Raw genomic sequence first — 17,020 nt, forward strand, 5'->3', positions numbered from 1 at the left:
ATGTTACTTTGACTTAAACAATATATAAATATTTGACTGGTCAGCTTTATCTGGGGGGTCATAGCTCAAAAGAAAATGTATGAATGAATTACAAAAGTGATCATCATTAATATCAGTCACTGGGTCCATGATCTCTCTGTTCAAGACCAAAAAATTTCCTCAAAAACAAAATAAAGTTTCCTCCATACAAATGTATTGGCCTTTAGAACGCTGTGATGTCACTTGCAACCCAGCAATATGATCAGCCGAAAGTCCCAGTTCACTAAAGTTTCACACAGTTTGTTTGGTGGAGAGACGGTTTTCTTCATCGTCAAAAGACCAAGGCCCGTATCCTTCAATTGTAGACCTTATAGTAAAGCATCACTTTCTACAAATGTCAGTGCTACGTCATGGCCAAACTGGATGTCTGCTAATGGACAGTATTTCTCACATGTGTAGAGTAATTTAACTGGAGTTTGATCTCTTATTTGAATAATATGCCTCATGATGGCCTGACGTTGCCTACCCCTGATGTAGGGGATGGTCCTGTAAGGCCTGAGGAAACTTCTCCGCTGGCATCAATGTTGTGATCAAAGAGCAGCTGTCCAGACGGACCATAAAGATCATCACTTTAAAGAGTCGGCAGCCCCTCCCCTCAGCAGGCTATGGGAAACTGAACTTTCTCCCTTCCTGAAGCTGTGATCACCTTTTAAAAGTGACACTGACAACAGACATGAGTTCGCTGAGTGAAAGAAGGTCACACCTCACAGTCCCCCTTTCTCTTTGTCACCACAGTATTTTGATCGGCTCCACCTCAACTTAGCTGTTGAGAATGTCTTGATGCCTTGTGAGCTCATCTAATTGGCAATAGCCTCCGGCCATTTCTTTTTTTGTTTAAAAGAACAAAATTAATTGTGTTTTAAATAGTCCTTTTATTGTTAAAGGTGCATTATGTAACTTTCTGTGGGGGAAAAAGTAGATATTTGTGTGTATTTGATCATTTAGTGAAAAAGCTGTATGAGTGGTTACAATGGCGCCTCTAAAGGATCCAAGATCAATGCGTATGCGTAACCATGGTATCGGAGCCTTAATCCTATTTTTGTATTGGTCATAGTTTAGTGTTTTGTGCGATCATTAATTTCTATTTGGCTCTGATTTGTCTATGCCACACATTATGTTATTATTATGTTGTTATATGGTCATTTTCATTATTGTATGGTTTGTGGTTAAGTTATTTGGGATTGGTGTTTTGTTCTCGTCATGTTTTGTTTGGTAAGGCTCAGCATGACGCGGCTCACTGTGGTGCATTATGGGGAGTGAGATTGAGTTGCAGGGTTTAGTTGACTACGGTTCAAAAACATATTCCTTGCTTTCTCCCACAGGGCGTAAATATCATTCACTATGTTTGTAAGGACAACACTGAAGCAGTTTACTCTGTTTACATAGCTGAAAATGGAAGAATATATACAATTCAAGGCACATGAATGTAACCTTAGAAAATAATTGTTTTCATAATTTTGTCATAAACATTCATTACAGGCAAAACTCGATTTGTTTCTCTTTAGTTTTCAGGATTTGGGCCAAATTGGAGCATGGTAAATGGTCTCAACTTATATACCATTAGGCCCAAAGCACTTTACAGCAAGGATCTACTCACTCATTTACTCTCTTTCATACACCAGTGTACACAGACACTGGAGTGTCTTGCCCAAGGACCCGCCGACAGTGTGCATCTTCAGGAAGCAGGATTCGAACCCCTGACCGTATTCAATGGGGCAAAAAAGTATTTCCCATAGACTTCCTATTGGATTTGGGCAACATGGTGGCACAGTGGTTAGTGCTTGTCCTTAACAGCTAGAAGAAGTCCGGGTTCGATTTCGATTAGGCGGGGCCTTTCTGTGTGGAGTTTGCACTAAAAACATGCAATATGTGAATCCTCCAACCAGGTGTTTCTGACCACCAGCCTGGCTCTGACATCTGGAGATGATCTAGTTCCTAGCCTGGCTTATTGAGTTTTTCATTTATAAAAAAAACAAGGCAAAATATAGATTTTATAGTTCTAAACACTGATATTTCCAAATCCCCTCTGAAAGAGTCTTTGTAACTAATATGTCAACAAAATAAAACCACACATTTGAATCTGGCTCAATCTGTTATTCAGATGGGAAATTTGGGGCTTTTTTTTAGGCATAAAAGGCTGTATTTTTATATCAAAACATGATATGTTTTCACTTTTATACCAGTATATGGAGGGCCGTAGTGACACATTAACTGCAGACCACACCCAGCAGCACGCGGCTCAGTCTGCTCAAAGTCCTCCTCAGTCGGCCTCGTCTCTCATACACCCAGGGAACTTCAACCTGTGAACAGGAGTGCTATCACCAAAGTGCAGATAAAGACTTCTGTCCACAGGGAAAGCACTAACAGAGGAGGTGATACTCTCAAACTCAAAACAAATCAAAACCAAAAACTATACAATAGCAACTAAAAAGTCAAAAATGTGTATAGGCTATTCAATCTACGTTTAGTAGGGCGCCAGCAGATCCCATCCAGGAAGCTTCTTCAGGGCAGTTGTTTTAGTTTGAGTTAGACTGAGTCACTCTGGGGTCTTGCAGAGCAGTGTAACCACAAACCTACTGCACTTTCAGTGATTTTAGGCAGTGCTTTTGGACCCGGGTGTAGCAGTCGGTGGGTGGCACAGTGGTTGAGAGGTTACAGCCCTAACCCTGTGTTTTTTTTTAAATGTTGTTCCCGTGTCTGTGGATGTTTCCTCCAGATGCTCCGGTTTCCCTCACCTCCAGAACATGCCGCTGACTCATCACTAACCCTCATCGAAACTAAGCAAACTTTTTGTACTATTGTTTAAGGACAAACAAAGCGCTTTTACCTTTAGGCTATCTCTATATTGTGGCCAAACCGCCTTTGCTCTGCCTGATCCCGCCAGACCTTGGAAGCTAAGCAGGAACGGGCCTGGTCGGTACTTGGATGGGAGACCGTTTGGAAGCACCAGGAAGCCACTCTCCCTCACGAACTGCACAGCCCATAATGTGGCAAAAATCACAAGTTTGACTGATCATACTTTTAAATAAATAAAAGGTTCTCTTAGGAGTTAACAAAGTAATTCAGATTCATATATGTCATATTTACATTATATAATTTAGCTTCTTCAAACTCACAAGTGAGAATTTTTCCTCTCCCAATAAAATCATATTAAGTCTCACTGTCGCTTTCTTTTTCATTAATAAATGTCTATATGACGATAAAGTTGTTCAAATGAACACTTAGGTCCTAAATAAAAACAGAACTGAAGTTGTTTGGTGTGTTGCTCGTGGGACTGCTCTCCGGTGTAACACACACCTGTTAAGTGTGGTGTCGATGCAGACTCGCTGAGAAGGAGCTTTTCTCCCACTCCCCCCTTCACTGAGGGGTCCATTTCGGACAAACTCCACTCCACGGGCACGCGCACATGGAGTGTTAGGGGGTAGGGTGAGGGAGGAGGGAGCGGTTTCGGAAAGGCCCAGTGAGTGAGTGAGTGGGTGAGTTAGTGGTAGGAGGAGCCGATGGCGCAGACTGGTTGCCTCGCTTTCGTCAGTCTACCCCAGGGCAGCTGTGACTAGTAGCTTACCACCACCAAGTATGGAGTGAATGAATAATGCAATGTAAAGCGTCTCTGAGTGTCCAAAAAGATGCTTTATAAAACCTATTATTATTGTTATTATTATTATTGTTTTTATTATTATTATTATTATTATTATTATTATTATTATTATTATTATTATTATTATTATTATTATTATTATTATTATTATTATTATTATTATTATTATTATTATTATTATTTACCTCTCAGTCTGATGCCACTAGAGCAACAGTAAGGGTCCATTAAAACACAACTTATGGAGTTACTTTTGTTCTTCAGGCAGGGCCAGCTCAACATCGAACTTAGAAGACGACTTTTATTCTCGGGACTTCTGTCATCGTTATTCTGGTCACAGATAAGGTTCAGTAAACAGCAGCTTTGAAATGAACTTTTTTACACTGCTGAGAAATCCTCTTTCTTTCTTTAACCTTTTGCTGACTGATATGCACATATACCACAGGAAAAGTGGAACAAACACTCACACAAAACTTGTGACCTGCCTCGGGACTACAGATGTAAATGAGCAGTTTTTCTATCATCTGGCACATTTGCGGTTGGGGAAAAATTAGTTACTTTACAATTAGGATCAACTAAATAAATAAAATGACTCCAGGCACTATAGCACTGTGGAAATGTGGTGCCAGTCAAGGCTTCCCGCTTCAGTAAATGTGAAGATACAGATGAAGAAAGTATGCAAACAACATAAAAGAAGCAAAGAACATAAAAGAACATAAAAGAATCACAAAGAATATAAACCAAAAATAATAGATCTTTTTTTATGAAAGAGCGGTGCTTAAGTTCTCATACCAGATAAACACAAGTGGTTGGGTGCACTCCAAAAAAACCTGGATTAGTTTGAATGTCTCAAATTGAGCATAATATTTGAGTTGTTTTGAAAATGTATTTGGACATTTGACCGAGATTATTTCATCTTTATTCATTCATTTATCTTTATTTCAGTTTTTTTTTTATTTTATTTGTTCCCAAGATAATTCCAATGCTTCACAGAGAAATTACATGAAAGTAAAAAAAAAAAAAGTAAAGAGTACAGATAAAATACTTTCAGTGTGAAATGCCCGGGGGAAAAGAACAGTTTTGAGCCTGGGTTTGAGTTGAGGCCTGTCACACATCCTCATGAGAGCCTCACTGTGGAACAACTGAGGCCCCTCCCTGAAGTTCATGTGGCTGTAACAGAAGACGCGGAGGCGGAGAAGGCGGAGTTTCACAGGTGACCCTCAGGTGAAGAAAGACGTCAGAGCCAGGCGAGAGGGAGGAGGACAAAGAGGAAGATGAGAAGGAGAGGGAGGAGGAAGAGGAAGGAGGAGGTTGAGGAGCTGACCATGTGCGGGACATGCTCTGAAACAGGGACACACCCAGGAGCCCCCCCCCATCCAAAAACATGCTGCTCAGCTGGGCCCACAGTGGCAGCGGCTCAGGACACAGGTCACAGATGTCATACTCTATATATTATATTATATAGTATAGATCATTTGTCTAATGCAGTGGTTCCCAAAGTAGGGTCCGGGGCCCCCTGGGGGGCTTTGGAGACACATCAGGGGGCCCCCCAAAGCTTATCTAGAAAACAAGTGCATTGAAAAAGTATATATTTTTAGAAAGAAAAATACATTTATTTGCTAAAATGTATAACTTCAAACCAGTTTTAAACCCCAGTCATTGCTAGATGTTGCTTTTTATGGAATTTTAGCTGTAAAACAATGAGAAAATTCCAATGATTATAGGGAGGATTCTGCTGGTCTAACCAATAAGTCATTTAGGGCCCAACACTGCCCCTTGTGGACCACCGCAAGTAATACAGACATTCAGGATAACAAACTTTCACTCTGTCCACTTCAGGCAACAATTACAATTCTTTCTTTCTTTCTTTCTTTCTTTCTTTCTTTCTTTCTTTCTTTCTTTCTTTCTTTCTTTCTTTCTTTCTTTCTTTCTTTCTTTCTTTCTTTCTTTCTTTCTTTCTTTCTTTCTTTCTTTCTTTCTTTCTTTCTTTCTTTCTTTCTTGGTAAAATACTATAGCCCATACATAAATGCAAATTTGCAAAGAAATTGTTTCCCACAAAGACCTATTGGGGAAAAAACATTGAGCAGAAAGGCTGTGAAAATGCAGATGAAATCTAGTCACGAGAGCGACTAGTTTAAATAAAATGTCTAGGCTATAAAATATGTTTTGATATTGTTCAATTTCCATGTCCCCCACCTGTTCCCCCGCATGTTCCCCGCCTGGCCAGTGGGGGCAGCACTCTGTGCAGTGACCAGAAGCGGAAGAGATCAGCCTCAAGTCTGTCACGTTTCCCCGAACGCGAAGGTCTCTTTGGTAAAGGAACGCGGAGGTTTTGGAGGTTCTGGAGGTTTTGTCTCTTCTGGACCGTGGACTTCGTCACTGTGAGTACATGTTCACCGTGAGGAGGGACCACCTGTGGGCCCGAGAGAAAGAGACGCACTGTGACGCACGGTGCGCTTCTTTACAGACTCAGCACCACATCCATGTGTCCATGACGCCAGCAGAAATACTCTGACTCTCTTTTAGCTGAGAAAAGCAGAGTGACAAAGCTGACATGGAAAAGATGTGCCTATTTTTTGTAAATGCAGCATCATGGTTTCATTATATATTATGTGTTGTATGTTGGTGAGGTGCCACTTAAAGGCACTATACCTGATCATCTTTCTCTACTGCTGCTCTCCTTTAAACGTAAATTAGCATCTAATTACAGAACATTTGCACTCATTTATGACGTTTTGGGCTAATTTTCTACCATTTCTGTGACAGTGACCCTGAAGTGTGATGAAATAACAAACAAACAAATACATAAACTTGTCCCTGTGAAAAATTGAGATGCTACAAATATGTGTATAAAGTTCTGAATGAGTTTGGACACAACTAACATATGAATTTAGTGGCTTCGTCTTTCTAATAAAAGAAGGTATAGGGTCTTTAAACATAAATCACACTTTTACTCTCCGTAAGTGCTCAATACTGTGTAGTATTTTCTCCACATACTTTTAATCTTTGATGAGTGAGTTTAGTTTGGTAAAAAGTTCAGTTTTAGATAAATAACCGATAACACATTTTTGATGGCTGTATGTTCTACATTGGCACTACATTACGGGGCCATCCGAAATCCTCAAATACGTAGCTCCTATGTCCTGATCCTATCGCCTAACTCTTATGACGTGGTAAGGTCAACTGTCCCTCTGCAGTTAGGAACTAGAGCATCAGCAGCAGCACCAATCCGGCCGTGCTTACCCGGGGCACCCAGGGTTTCATGAAACACTACGTCCCATATATTATTGGACTGCAAAAACCACCCCTACTGCAGCCACTGACTTCAAGGACTCAAACATGAACCACCATAACGAGATGAAGCCACACAGACAACAGACGATGATAAAAAGCTGTTTCAGATTTACCTTCCACACATACAGCTTCATTACAGAAATAAAACATGGTTAGGGTCACTCGAGGGTGGGGTGGGGGGATATGGGACGCGGTGGCTTATGGCATGGCATGGCACGCATCTCCTAGTTGCCAGTGAGGAACCACCACAGGTTTTAGGCCGCGCAGAGAAACGGTGCAGTGTTGACATGTTGATGAACACTGGACATTTTACACAAATCAATCGACTAAACATCAGATTTGAGCGGAGAACATTTTCCCTCGTTCTCCGTTTAAATGAACGGGCTTTGTGAAAAGGCTAAAAGAGACAAAAGTGGGCTGGGCGGAATAAGGTGAATGCCTCTGATTTCAGATGTAACCTACATTCTATTTTTCTTGCAGCTTGTGTGGTATTGTGGTTTATGATTGCATTAATTTTGTGTGCTTTAGCGTTGAAAGAATCCCGAATCTTTCCTGCCTCAAGTACAATTATGTGATAGTAATGTGAAATGAATCTTTATGTTTTCAGTGGAGAATGTCTTCCTACACCTGCATCAGCTGTAGAGTGGCCTTTGCAGATGGCGAGGTCCAGCGTGCCCATTACAAAACGGACTGGCATCGCTACAACTTGAAGCGCAAGGTGGCGGACATGCCTCCCGTCACGGCCGAGAACTTCCAGGAGCGAGTGTTGGCTCAGCGAGCAGCGACCGAGCAGCAGATGACCAGCGCAGCCACCATCGAGTCGTGTGATGTTTGCAACAAGAAGTTTAGCACGGTCAACGCCTACCAGAACCACCTGAAGTCCCACAAACACCAGCAGGCAGAGAGGCAGGCAGAGAGGGCGGCACAGAGCGAGGTGGACCGGCTGAACGAGAAGAACCTGGAGAAAGGCATTGGTAAGTATTAGAAGCAGCAGGAAATAATGGCATTGCCTTGATTTCATCCTTAGAGTGGCTGGAAAACATTGGCAGTGCACAGACTTTGTTCATTTTGCAGAATGAGCCATGTTTCTCGCTTATCTTCTTCATCTCTGCATCTTTTAACAGGCTTTGCTATTGTTTGATTCACTTGTCATGATTAGAGATTAACTTTTTCTTAAACCAATTAGTCTGAGCCGTTAAAGGTTAATAATCGATTTAAGTGTTAAATGTCTGCTTTGAACGCTGACAGGAAAGAAGACAAAGGGAGAGAGGGATATTGTTCATCCAATTACACATGATGCCATTAGTGTGTATTGGTGCTCCGACCCCGTGGCAGGAAAGTTGCAATTGTTATTTTCTGGCCAGAGACACCAGGGGGAGATGAAACAATCACCCTCTTAACAAGCCCTCATGCAGCACATATTCATTCTGTCTTTGCGCAAAAATGAGGCATTGATGCGAGAGTTTACCAGAGGTCGGCCACATTCACACCACACCCGCTCTGACGCAGAGGGCGGCTCAGGCTCCGGGATCACCTGTTTCAGCCGCACTCGGAGCAGCGGTTTAGACCGACTTAAAGTGCCGTGGTTAGATTCACACTGACCCAAAAGTGCCTCTTTAGGTCGACCTAACTAGAGAGCCGGTTAAAAACCAAGGCACTCCCCCCAAATCATAATTCTCTATTTACTTTAAAAAAAAAGCCTTTATTGTGCTGGGCTAATAAATCTTGAAATCATTAATCCAGCAATATTTTTGATTAAAACACTAATTTGAGAAAAAGAGCATTTTTATTCCTGTGATGTTCTGCTTCCGTCATTGGTCCTCAATGTGATTTAAGGTGTGGAGGAACTGGACAATGACGCCAGAAATGAAGCTCTGCAGGAGGCTCTGAGGCGGCAGCAGAAGCAGAGTGTGTCCCATCCGAAGCACAGCGGCACCAGGCAGCGAGCGGACAGAGCCCCCCGCAGTGTGTGGCTGGAGGAGCAGGCCAAGAGACAAGACAAAGAAGAAGCAGCAGCAGCCAGTGAAGATCAAGGCAAGTGTCTGTCTCAAGTGGATTCAGTCTTATTCAAGCTGGTAACAGCGTAAAACCTCCAGTATTGGTGTGGGAACAGCCCTAAGGAGAACAACTTACTGCTGTTACAACATAAATGCAGAATATTTCAAACTATCCAAAGTCTTGATAATGTAGAGGCAATGCTAAACGAGGCTTTAGCTGGTGATGTTTGTCAGTCAGTTTGTGTTCTGAACTGTATGTGTTGCTGTTTGTGTAGCTGCAGAAGAGGAGTGGGAGGACGTAGAAGAGGATGAGATGCTGAGCTCTGAGGAAGGGGAGGAGGAGGAGGAGGAGGAGGAGCAGGAGCAGCCGATGGAGGAGGAGGCCCAGGCTGAAGCTCTCCTGCCTGGCTCCATCCCTGTGACAGACTGCCTCTTCTGCTCTCACCACTCGCGCTCGCTGCTCAGGAACGTGGCCCACATGACCAAAGTGCACAGCTTCTTCATCCCAGACATCGAGTTCCTGGTGGACCTGCGAGGGCTCATTCAGTACCTGGGTGAGTCCAACCAATCAGGAGAAAAGATTTTGTTGCTGAAAATGTGGATAATTGTCCTTTTTATACGACAGCATTAAATGAATACAGGGATACAGTAATTCTGCTAGAACGAGACGACATTCTGATATAATACAGAGTATCTGCGGGGTCTTAAAGAGTTTTAAAAAAAATTTAGGCCTTAAAGGGACTATACAGAGTTTAAAAATGTTAAAATTAAGTATTTTCAATATTCTTATTATGGGCTAGAATTGTTTAAGCTTGAATAGTTGTTGAAGTGCCTAAATGGGAAAAATGAAGTTCTTAATTGATATCAAAGTGGGATGTACCGGTACAAACTTAACAACAGTTGGACACTTGGATTTTTGTGACTGCGATTTTCTTTACATTCCATTTATATATTGTGAGTTCAAAAACAGGTCTTATTTTTTAGATAAAAAAGGTCTTAAAAAGTCTTAAATTTGACTTGCAATAACCCTGATAATAAGTATTCAGTACTTTGTACTTGTTGTCAAACTAACTCAAATCTTTAGGGATGGGAATTGATTTTATTTGACTTAATTTAATTTATTATATCAATTCTCTGTCTCCTAATAAATAAAAATATGTGCATTAATGTAGTTTTGCATTTAAACAGGGCTCATATTAAAGCAATAAAAGGCTATTGTAATGAGTCTAAACAGAATTAAAAGCTTTAATGTTCATTTCAGAGCAGAAGAAACAAGTCCTCTTAATCCACATGTATCAAGGTCAAGGCTTTATGTGGCCCTTTGAGTAGTTTTTAGTTTTTTAAACATTTTATGAGATTAATGAAAATAAGATGAGAACATTATATTTCTCCAAACTCCAAACAATGAGCTGTTGCTGCCACAGGTGGCAGACAATTAATAAGCAACATGCAATTATGGTGATTGACCAAAGATTGGCTAAGACTGGGTAAGATGTGCTTGTTTAAAGTGAATATTTTGTTTTGCAGGAGAGAAAATCGGTGCAGGGAACGTGTGTCTGTGGTGTAATGACCTGGGTCGCTCGTTTTATTCCACTGAAGCTGTTCAGAGTCACATGACGGACAAAAGCCACTGTAAACTCAACACGGAGGGAGACGCTGCGCTGGAGTTTGCCGACTTCTATGACTTCAGGTTAGAGCCCTGCACTCCCGCGGGACACATTTTAAAAGCTCAGTGCGAGAGTCCTCATTTCTCTCCTCTGTTTGTTAGGGCTGAACGATTAATCGCATTTGCGATTTTAGCGCGATATTACACAACGCAATTTCGAAATCGCAGAGGCACGCGATTTCGGCCCATGCAGCTGACGCCACGGCCCATAGAAGTGAATGTAGCGGCGAGAGACGCCACCGACGTCCACTCCGCGCTCCACCACGTGCTTTTGTTTACTTCTCCGTCTACATAATGTGCGCGGTAGATCGTGGATGTACTGTGAAAATATCAGCGTGTATAATGCAGCCACCGCGAAGGACTATTGCTTTTTCCTCCGTTAGCATTGCGTTAACTGCAGCGCTACACGCTCTGATACGCTGATCACAGAAACTTTCCTCCAGATTCACACGTCTCTGCCTCCACAGAGATGAAGCTGAGCCTGAGCTGCTTGTTAAGAGTCCTTTGCTGCTCACTTTGTTTGGGAATGTTTTGGATAAAGATAAGAACTTATCTCACAACCACTGACTAATACACTGTGTTCCAAATTATTATGCAAATGACATTTTACTAGATTTTCTAAATTGTCAACTCAAATGAGAGTCAGCATAATTTTCAAGTCTTTAACTGGTAGAGGATCATTTAAATGTGGTTGAAAAAATCTCCCAGTGATTATAGTATTTTTTTCAAAAAATAATGTAGTAAAAACCTCCAAATCCACTGTTCCTCATTATTATGCAACTTATCGTTTCAATACATTTTAAAGCTTGTAATTACCTGAAAATGGTAATTTGTTGAATTTTTAGCATTAGGAGGTCATATTTACTGAAATCAAAAGCTATTTCAATCAAAAAAGTATTAACAGGTCAAGTTATATTTTACCATGTGAGCCCCTTGTGTGATAGCAGCTTCAAAATTCTTAAATCCATTAAACTTGTGAGTTTTTGGACAGTTTCTGCTTGGATTTCTTTGCAGGATGTTAGAATAGCCTCCCAGAGCTGCTGTTTGGATGAAAACTGCCTCCCACCATCATCAAAGTTTTTTTTGTTGAGGCTCCAAAGGTTCTCAATAGGGTTGAGGTCAGGAGAGGAGGGGGTCCACATCATGAGTTTCTCTCCTTTTATGCCCATAGCAGCCAATGATTTCACCATGATTCTGGCCCAAAACATGACTCCGCCCCCTCCTTACTGATGTCACAGCCTTATTGGGACATTGTGGCCATTCACCAACTATCCACTACTCCATTGATTTGACCATACAGGGCTAGGCAAGGCAAGGCAACTTTATTTATACCGCTCATTTCGTACACAAGGCAACTCAATGCGCCTACACGGCACGGCTACACGGCACTCATCAGTGAAGAAGAGTCAAAATGAGTCTTCATGTATTTCTGAGCCACTGCAGCCGTTTCTGTTCATCAGCATTCAGGCCCGGATAGAAGGTTTATGCACAACTGCATTCTCTGGAGGGTCCTACACCTTAATGTTCGGGAGACTCCAAAGGCACCAGCAGCTTCAAATACCTGTCTGCTGTTTTGTAGCATCTGTTCTCTTAATCTGATGTTTGTCTGGCAGAAACCGTCCTCATTGTGCCTTTATCTGCACAAACCCGAGTGTGTCTGAATCAGCCACAAATCAGTACGATGATTACGCTTAATCTTTCATGAAATATCGAAGGTTTTCATACCTAGACCAAGGCATTCAACTATTTCACGCTTTTCATCAGCAGAGAGATGCTTGAAAATGATGATCTGCTTAATAAAGTGGAACATCCTTTTTCAGTAGTTTTTCCCTTAACTGGGCTTAACCTGACAACTAATCATCCCAGGTCTCTGAGATTAATGTCAGTGATTCAAAGAGCCCCGAGACACGATACCATCCATGAGTTTCATTATTATTATTATTTTGTTTTACCTTTTTGACACAAAAATACAATTTGCATAATGGTTTGGAATGCAGTGTACACAAGAGAAAATAAAAAAAATAATAATAAAATGTTTTCATTTGAATGTTGATAGTAACATTTTATAGTTATCAAAATGTTTTTGTTTTTTTCCCCCTTTTTGCCTTGTTTTTCTTCTGGCATTTGACTCAAAGTTTTGCTTTTGACTCATAAATTTTTACTTTTGTTGAAAAGCTGATCGGGAGGCAGGCCTTAGAATTGTGCATTCTCTGGCTAAAAGTGGTTTTGAGTGACAGAGAGAGAGACACTTCAAACTGGGTAACAAAAGTGCAGACAAAGAGGCCTGCTACGTTTCCTTTTGTGGACTTGATGATTATTAAGTATGTGCTCCAAAATGACTTTGTGGGACTGTTAATAAAAACTTAAAAATTATGTTTTATTAACATTTTGGAGCACATACTTATTACTTACCATAAAGCCAATGAGAAAGCACTATTCTATAGCTCGCCTATCTATCAGCTTTTCACCAAAAGCAAAAATGCATGAGCCACAATTTTTATTCTCCTTGTTTATAGCATTTAAAAGTTTTGATATTTTTTAAAGTTTATTTTTATGTTGAAATTAAAATATCTTATGAAATCCCCCAAAATATGTTATAATTATTTTTTTATTTGAGCTCCTTTAAAAGTAATTTGAATAGTTTTGTCTGAATCTGATTCCATAGAACTACCACAGGCCTCTGGTGTTAGTACATTGAGAGCATCTTATTTGATGCAAAAGTTTGTGTATTTAGTCGACTAATGAAAACTGTGGCCAACTCGACTAAACGACAAACGGGGCAGCCCTACTTTTCTCTTCATTCTAAATGAGCTTTGTGTGAACAGGAGCAGTTATCCAGACAGAAAGGAGGACGACGACATGAAAACAGAGAACAGTGACCTTCCAGAAGACAAGAGCCTACAGTTTGACGAGGAGACACTGCAGCTCACACTCCCATCAGGTCTCTGCTTCATCTCACACAAATATAGAAACTAGAGTTCTTTAGCCTTTCTGTCTTTCTTGGTTTATTTGGTGAGGACAGTGCATGTTAATTAACACACATGGGTTTCATGCATGTAAACAAGCCACACCGGATTGTGGCCTTGGGCTAATTTCCATCCATCGTGCCCCACTCGCAATCTCAAACACACTCTCATCCATCCTAGGCTTTTGATGTATGAGAGTATGAGAGTAGTAACATTGATAAATCCTTCACAATTTACAATACCCTTCTCTTCTTGGCACAAAGTTTCAAAAGTGGTTGCTACTGTCTGAGATGTCGTCTCTGCCACAGGCTGCCATTTACTTTTTAAAGTAGTTTCAGATTGCAATGAAAAATGAAACGCAACTGAACACCTAAATATGAGGTGCTAAACTAACAAAAAAGCCCATGCTTTTCAGAACATGTTTATATCTATACAACAAGGTATTATCCAATAACTTCTAATGTTTGCACAGAACTTGACAGTCTTTGTGATTTGCTATTTGTGATTTTCAGGGTCTGTGATCGGTCACCGTTCTCTAATGAAGTACTATAAGCAACGCTTCGGGACCCAGCGCACGGTGGCTCTGTCCCACAGCCACAAGGCCGTGGGGAGGGTGCTGCACCAGTACAGGGCTCTGGGTTGGGCTGGAAACGCAGGTAACATACTTTGCATAGAATACCCACATCTGCTACCTGTTTTACAGCACTCCCTCTCTGACAGCAATGGCATTTTGTTGGAATAGAAATAAGGGCTACATTTGTTACTTTGTATCTGTGTATATGCACACGTTTATGAAAGACAGAGAGTCTTTCTCCTTTCTGCTTTCTCTCTGTCTTTCTCCTTTCTGCTTTATTGTGACTTTGTCACAATAAAGAAGAAAGGTAGAGGAAAAAAGACATGAAACAATGAGAACAGTGTTAAAGATTTGGTTTTTGCAGGTGTTTGGTATATTCTCAAACACATTATCTTACACTTTGTTGGTTAGAAAAGGAAATATTGATTTAAAATGGCCCTCACAAATTCTTCCTCTGCTCTAAAAAAAGACGGTGTTGCTCTAGTGAAGCTTTGGTTTTGCCTGTAGGTGCTCAGTAATCGAGGGATACAAAGTTTATTCAAATTTACAGATTCCTTTTCTCTGCACTGAACAATGATATTTTTGAACACTGAAACATATAAGTAAATGTAGTGAAGTATTAAGCTGAAGCTAAGAAGATTTTTCTTAGGTCACATTGATATTTCAACACACCCTAATATTTTTGCAAATATCTTGACAGTTTACTGGACTAACATTTTTAAATTGATGTCTGATGTTTGTGGAATACAGTTACATCCTGACCCTGATCTCTTATAAGATGCCGCTCATGTTTGCATTCTCATTACTCCTTCCATCGCAAACAAATAATTTCTGCGCTTGTATCTTCGCATTTCTCTCTCTGCACCTCTTTCGGCTTGCTCATTGCCCCCCAGCTCAGCAGCCACGTGTTGGAGTTCACTCTGTAAACGAGAGGGTCGCGTCCCTACGCCTTCAGGTCGGGGACAGGTCACTCTCCGTGGTCTCGGCCTACGGGCCCAACATCAGTGCAGAGTACCCGGCCTTATTGGGGTCGCTGGGAGGGTACTAGACGGTGCTACGACTCTATTGTTCTGCTGGGGGACTTGAACGCCCACCTGGGTAACGACAGTGGGACCTGGACGGGGTGTTTAGGAATAGCCTCCCGATCTGAACCAGAGTGGTGTTCTCTTATTGGACTTCTGTGCTAGTCACGGTTTGTCCATAACGAACCCCATGTTCGAGCACAATAGGTCCATAGGTGCAGATGGCACCAGGACACTCTAGGCTGGAGGTCAGTGATCGACTTTGTAGTTGTGTTATCGGATCTCCGGCCGCGTGTCTCGGACACTCGGTGAAGAGAGGGACTGAGCTGTTAGCCAATCCGCTGCCAGGGGAGGAAGCCGTTTAGACCTGGCAGACCCAAACATGTTGTCATGGTCCTTTGGGAACGTCTGGTGGATCCCTGTCAGCAGGGTCTTCAACTCCCATCTCCGCTTGAGTTTCTCCCTGATCCTGAGGGAGGTTGGAGACATGGAGTCCAAGTGGACCATGTTCTCCTCCTCCATTGTCAATGCGGCCGCTCGTAGCTGTAGCCGTAAGGTCTCTAGTGCCTGCTGTGGCGGCAACCCCCGAACCTGGTGGTGGCGCCCGGAAGTAAGGGATGCCGTCAAGCTGAAGAAGGAAGGCTACTTAGCCGAGTTGGGACTCCGGAGGCAGCTGAGAGGTACAGGCAAGGCCAAGTGTGATGCAGTCTGTGCGGTCATAGAGGCAAAAATTCAGGTCTGGGAGGAGTTCGGAGATGCACATGGAGGAGGACCATTGGTCGGCCTCGAAGAAATTCTGGCAAACCATCTGGCGCCTCTGGAGAGGGAAGCAGTGCTTCAGCAACATTGTTTACAGTGCGGATGGGGAGCTGCTGACCTGGATTGGGGGTGTTGTTTGGCGGTGGAAGGAGCACGAGGGTCTTCTCAATCTCACCGTCACATCTTCAGATGGGGAAGCAGAGGCTGTGGACTTGAATGGAGGCTCACCCATCACCCAAGCTGATGTCTCCGAGGTGGTTAGAAAGCTCCTTGGTAGCAAGGCTCCGGGGGTGGATGACATTCGTCCTGAGTACCTCAAGTCTCTGGATGTTGTCGGACTGTCTTGGCTGACATGTCTCTGCAACATTGCATGGCGGTCAGGAACAGTGCCTCTGGATTGGCAGACCGGGCTGGTGGTCCCTCTCTTTTAAGAAGGGGGATCGGAGGGTGTGCTCCAACTATAGAGGGATTACACTCCTCAGCCTTCCTGGTAAGGTTTACTCCAGGGTGCTGGAGAGGAGGATCCGGTCGATAGTTGAATCTCGGATTCAGGAGAAACAGTGTGGTTTTCGTCAGCACACTGGACCAGCTCTATACCCTTCGTCGGGTGCTCAAGGGTTTGTGGTTCTCCCAACCAATCCACATGTTTTGCTGCATCTCTGCTGAAGAACAACATCATCTGCAAAGAGCAGAGATGGCTTCATCAAATCAGGACCTTCAGCGTGCACTAGGGGAGGTTTGCAGCCGAGTGTGAAGCGGCAGGGATGAGGATCAGCACCTCAAAATCTGAAGCCATGGTTCTCCACCGGAAAAGGGTGGCTTCCCCTCTTCAGGTCGGTGGAGAGTCCTTGCCTCAGGAGTTCAAGTATCTCGAGATCATGTTCACGAGTGAGGGACGGATGGAGCATGAGATAGATAGACGCATCATGCGGCGTCGGCAGTGATGCGGTCGCTGTATCGAGTGGATCAGGAAGTCTGGGCATCTCTGCTTAGACTACTGCCTCCGCGACCTGGCCCCGGATAAAGCGAAAGAAAATAGATGGATGGCAGATCAAACTGAGTCAAAGGAGAAAGAAGCATACACTTACCAGTCACATGAAAAAAGTT

The 17,020-nt window shown here is 42.5% G+C and overlaps 1 protein-coding gene across 1 annotated transcript in view; it reads left to right on the forward strand.

Annotated features, from left to right (window-relative positions):
• The window catches only part of znf622 (zinc finger protein 622), a 368,360-nt gene that overhangs the window by 350,702 nt on the left and 638 nt on the right, over window positions 1–17,020 (forward strand). Inside the window, exons 2-7 of the mRNA XM_079570191.1 lie at window positions 7,537–7,903; window positions 8,766–8,951; window positions 9,202–9,480; window positions 10,454–10,616; window positions 13,418–13,533; window positions 14,071–14,214. Coding sequence (XP_079426317.1) covers window positions 7,543–7,903; window positions 8,766–8,951; window positions 9,202–9,480; window positions 10,454–10,616; window positions 13,418–13,533; window positions 14,071–14,214 — 1,249 coding nt within the window. The 5' untranslated portion in view covers window positions 7,537–7,542. The remainder of the gene's footprint in view (window positions 1–7,536; window positions 7,904–8,765; window positions 8,952–9,201; window positions 9,481–10,453; window positions 10,617–13,417; window positions 13,534–14,070; window positions 14,215–17,020) is intronic.

The sequence above is a fragment of the Gobius niger genome, assembly GCF_951799975.1.
Source record: "Gobius niger genome assembly, chromosome: 13".
In the NCBI taxonomy this organism is placed as follows: Eukaryota; Metazoa; Chordata; class Actinopteri; order Gobiiformes; family Gobiidae; genus Gobius; species Gobius niger.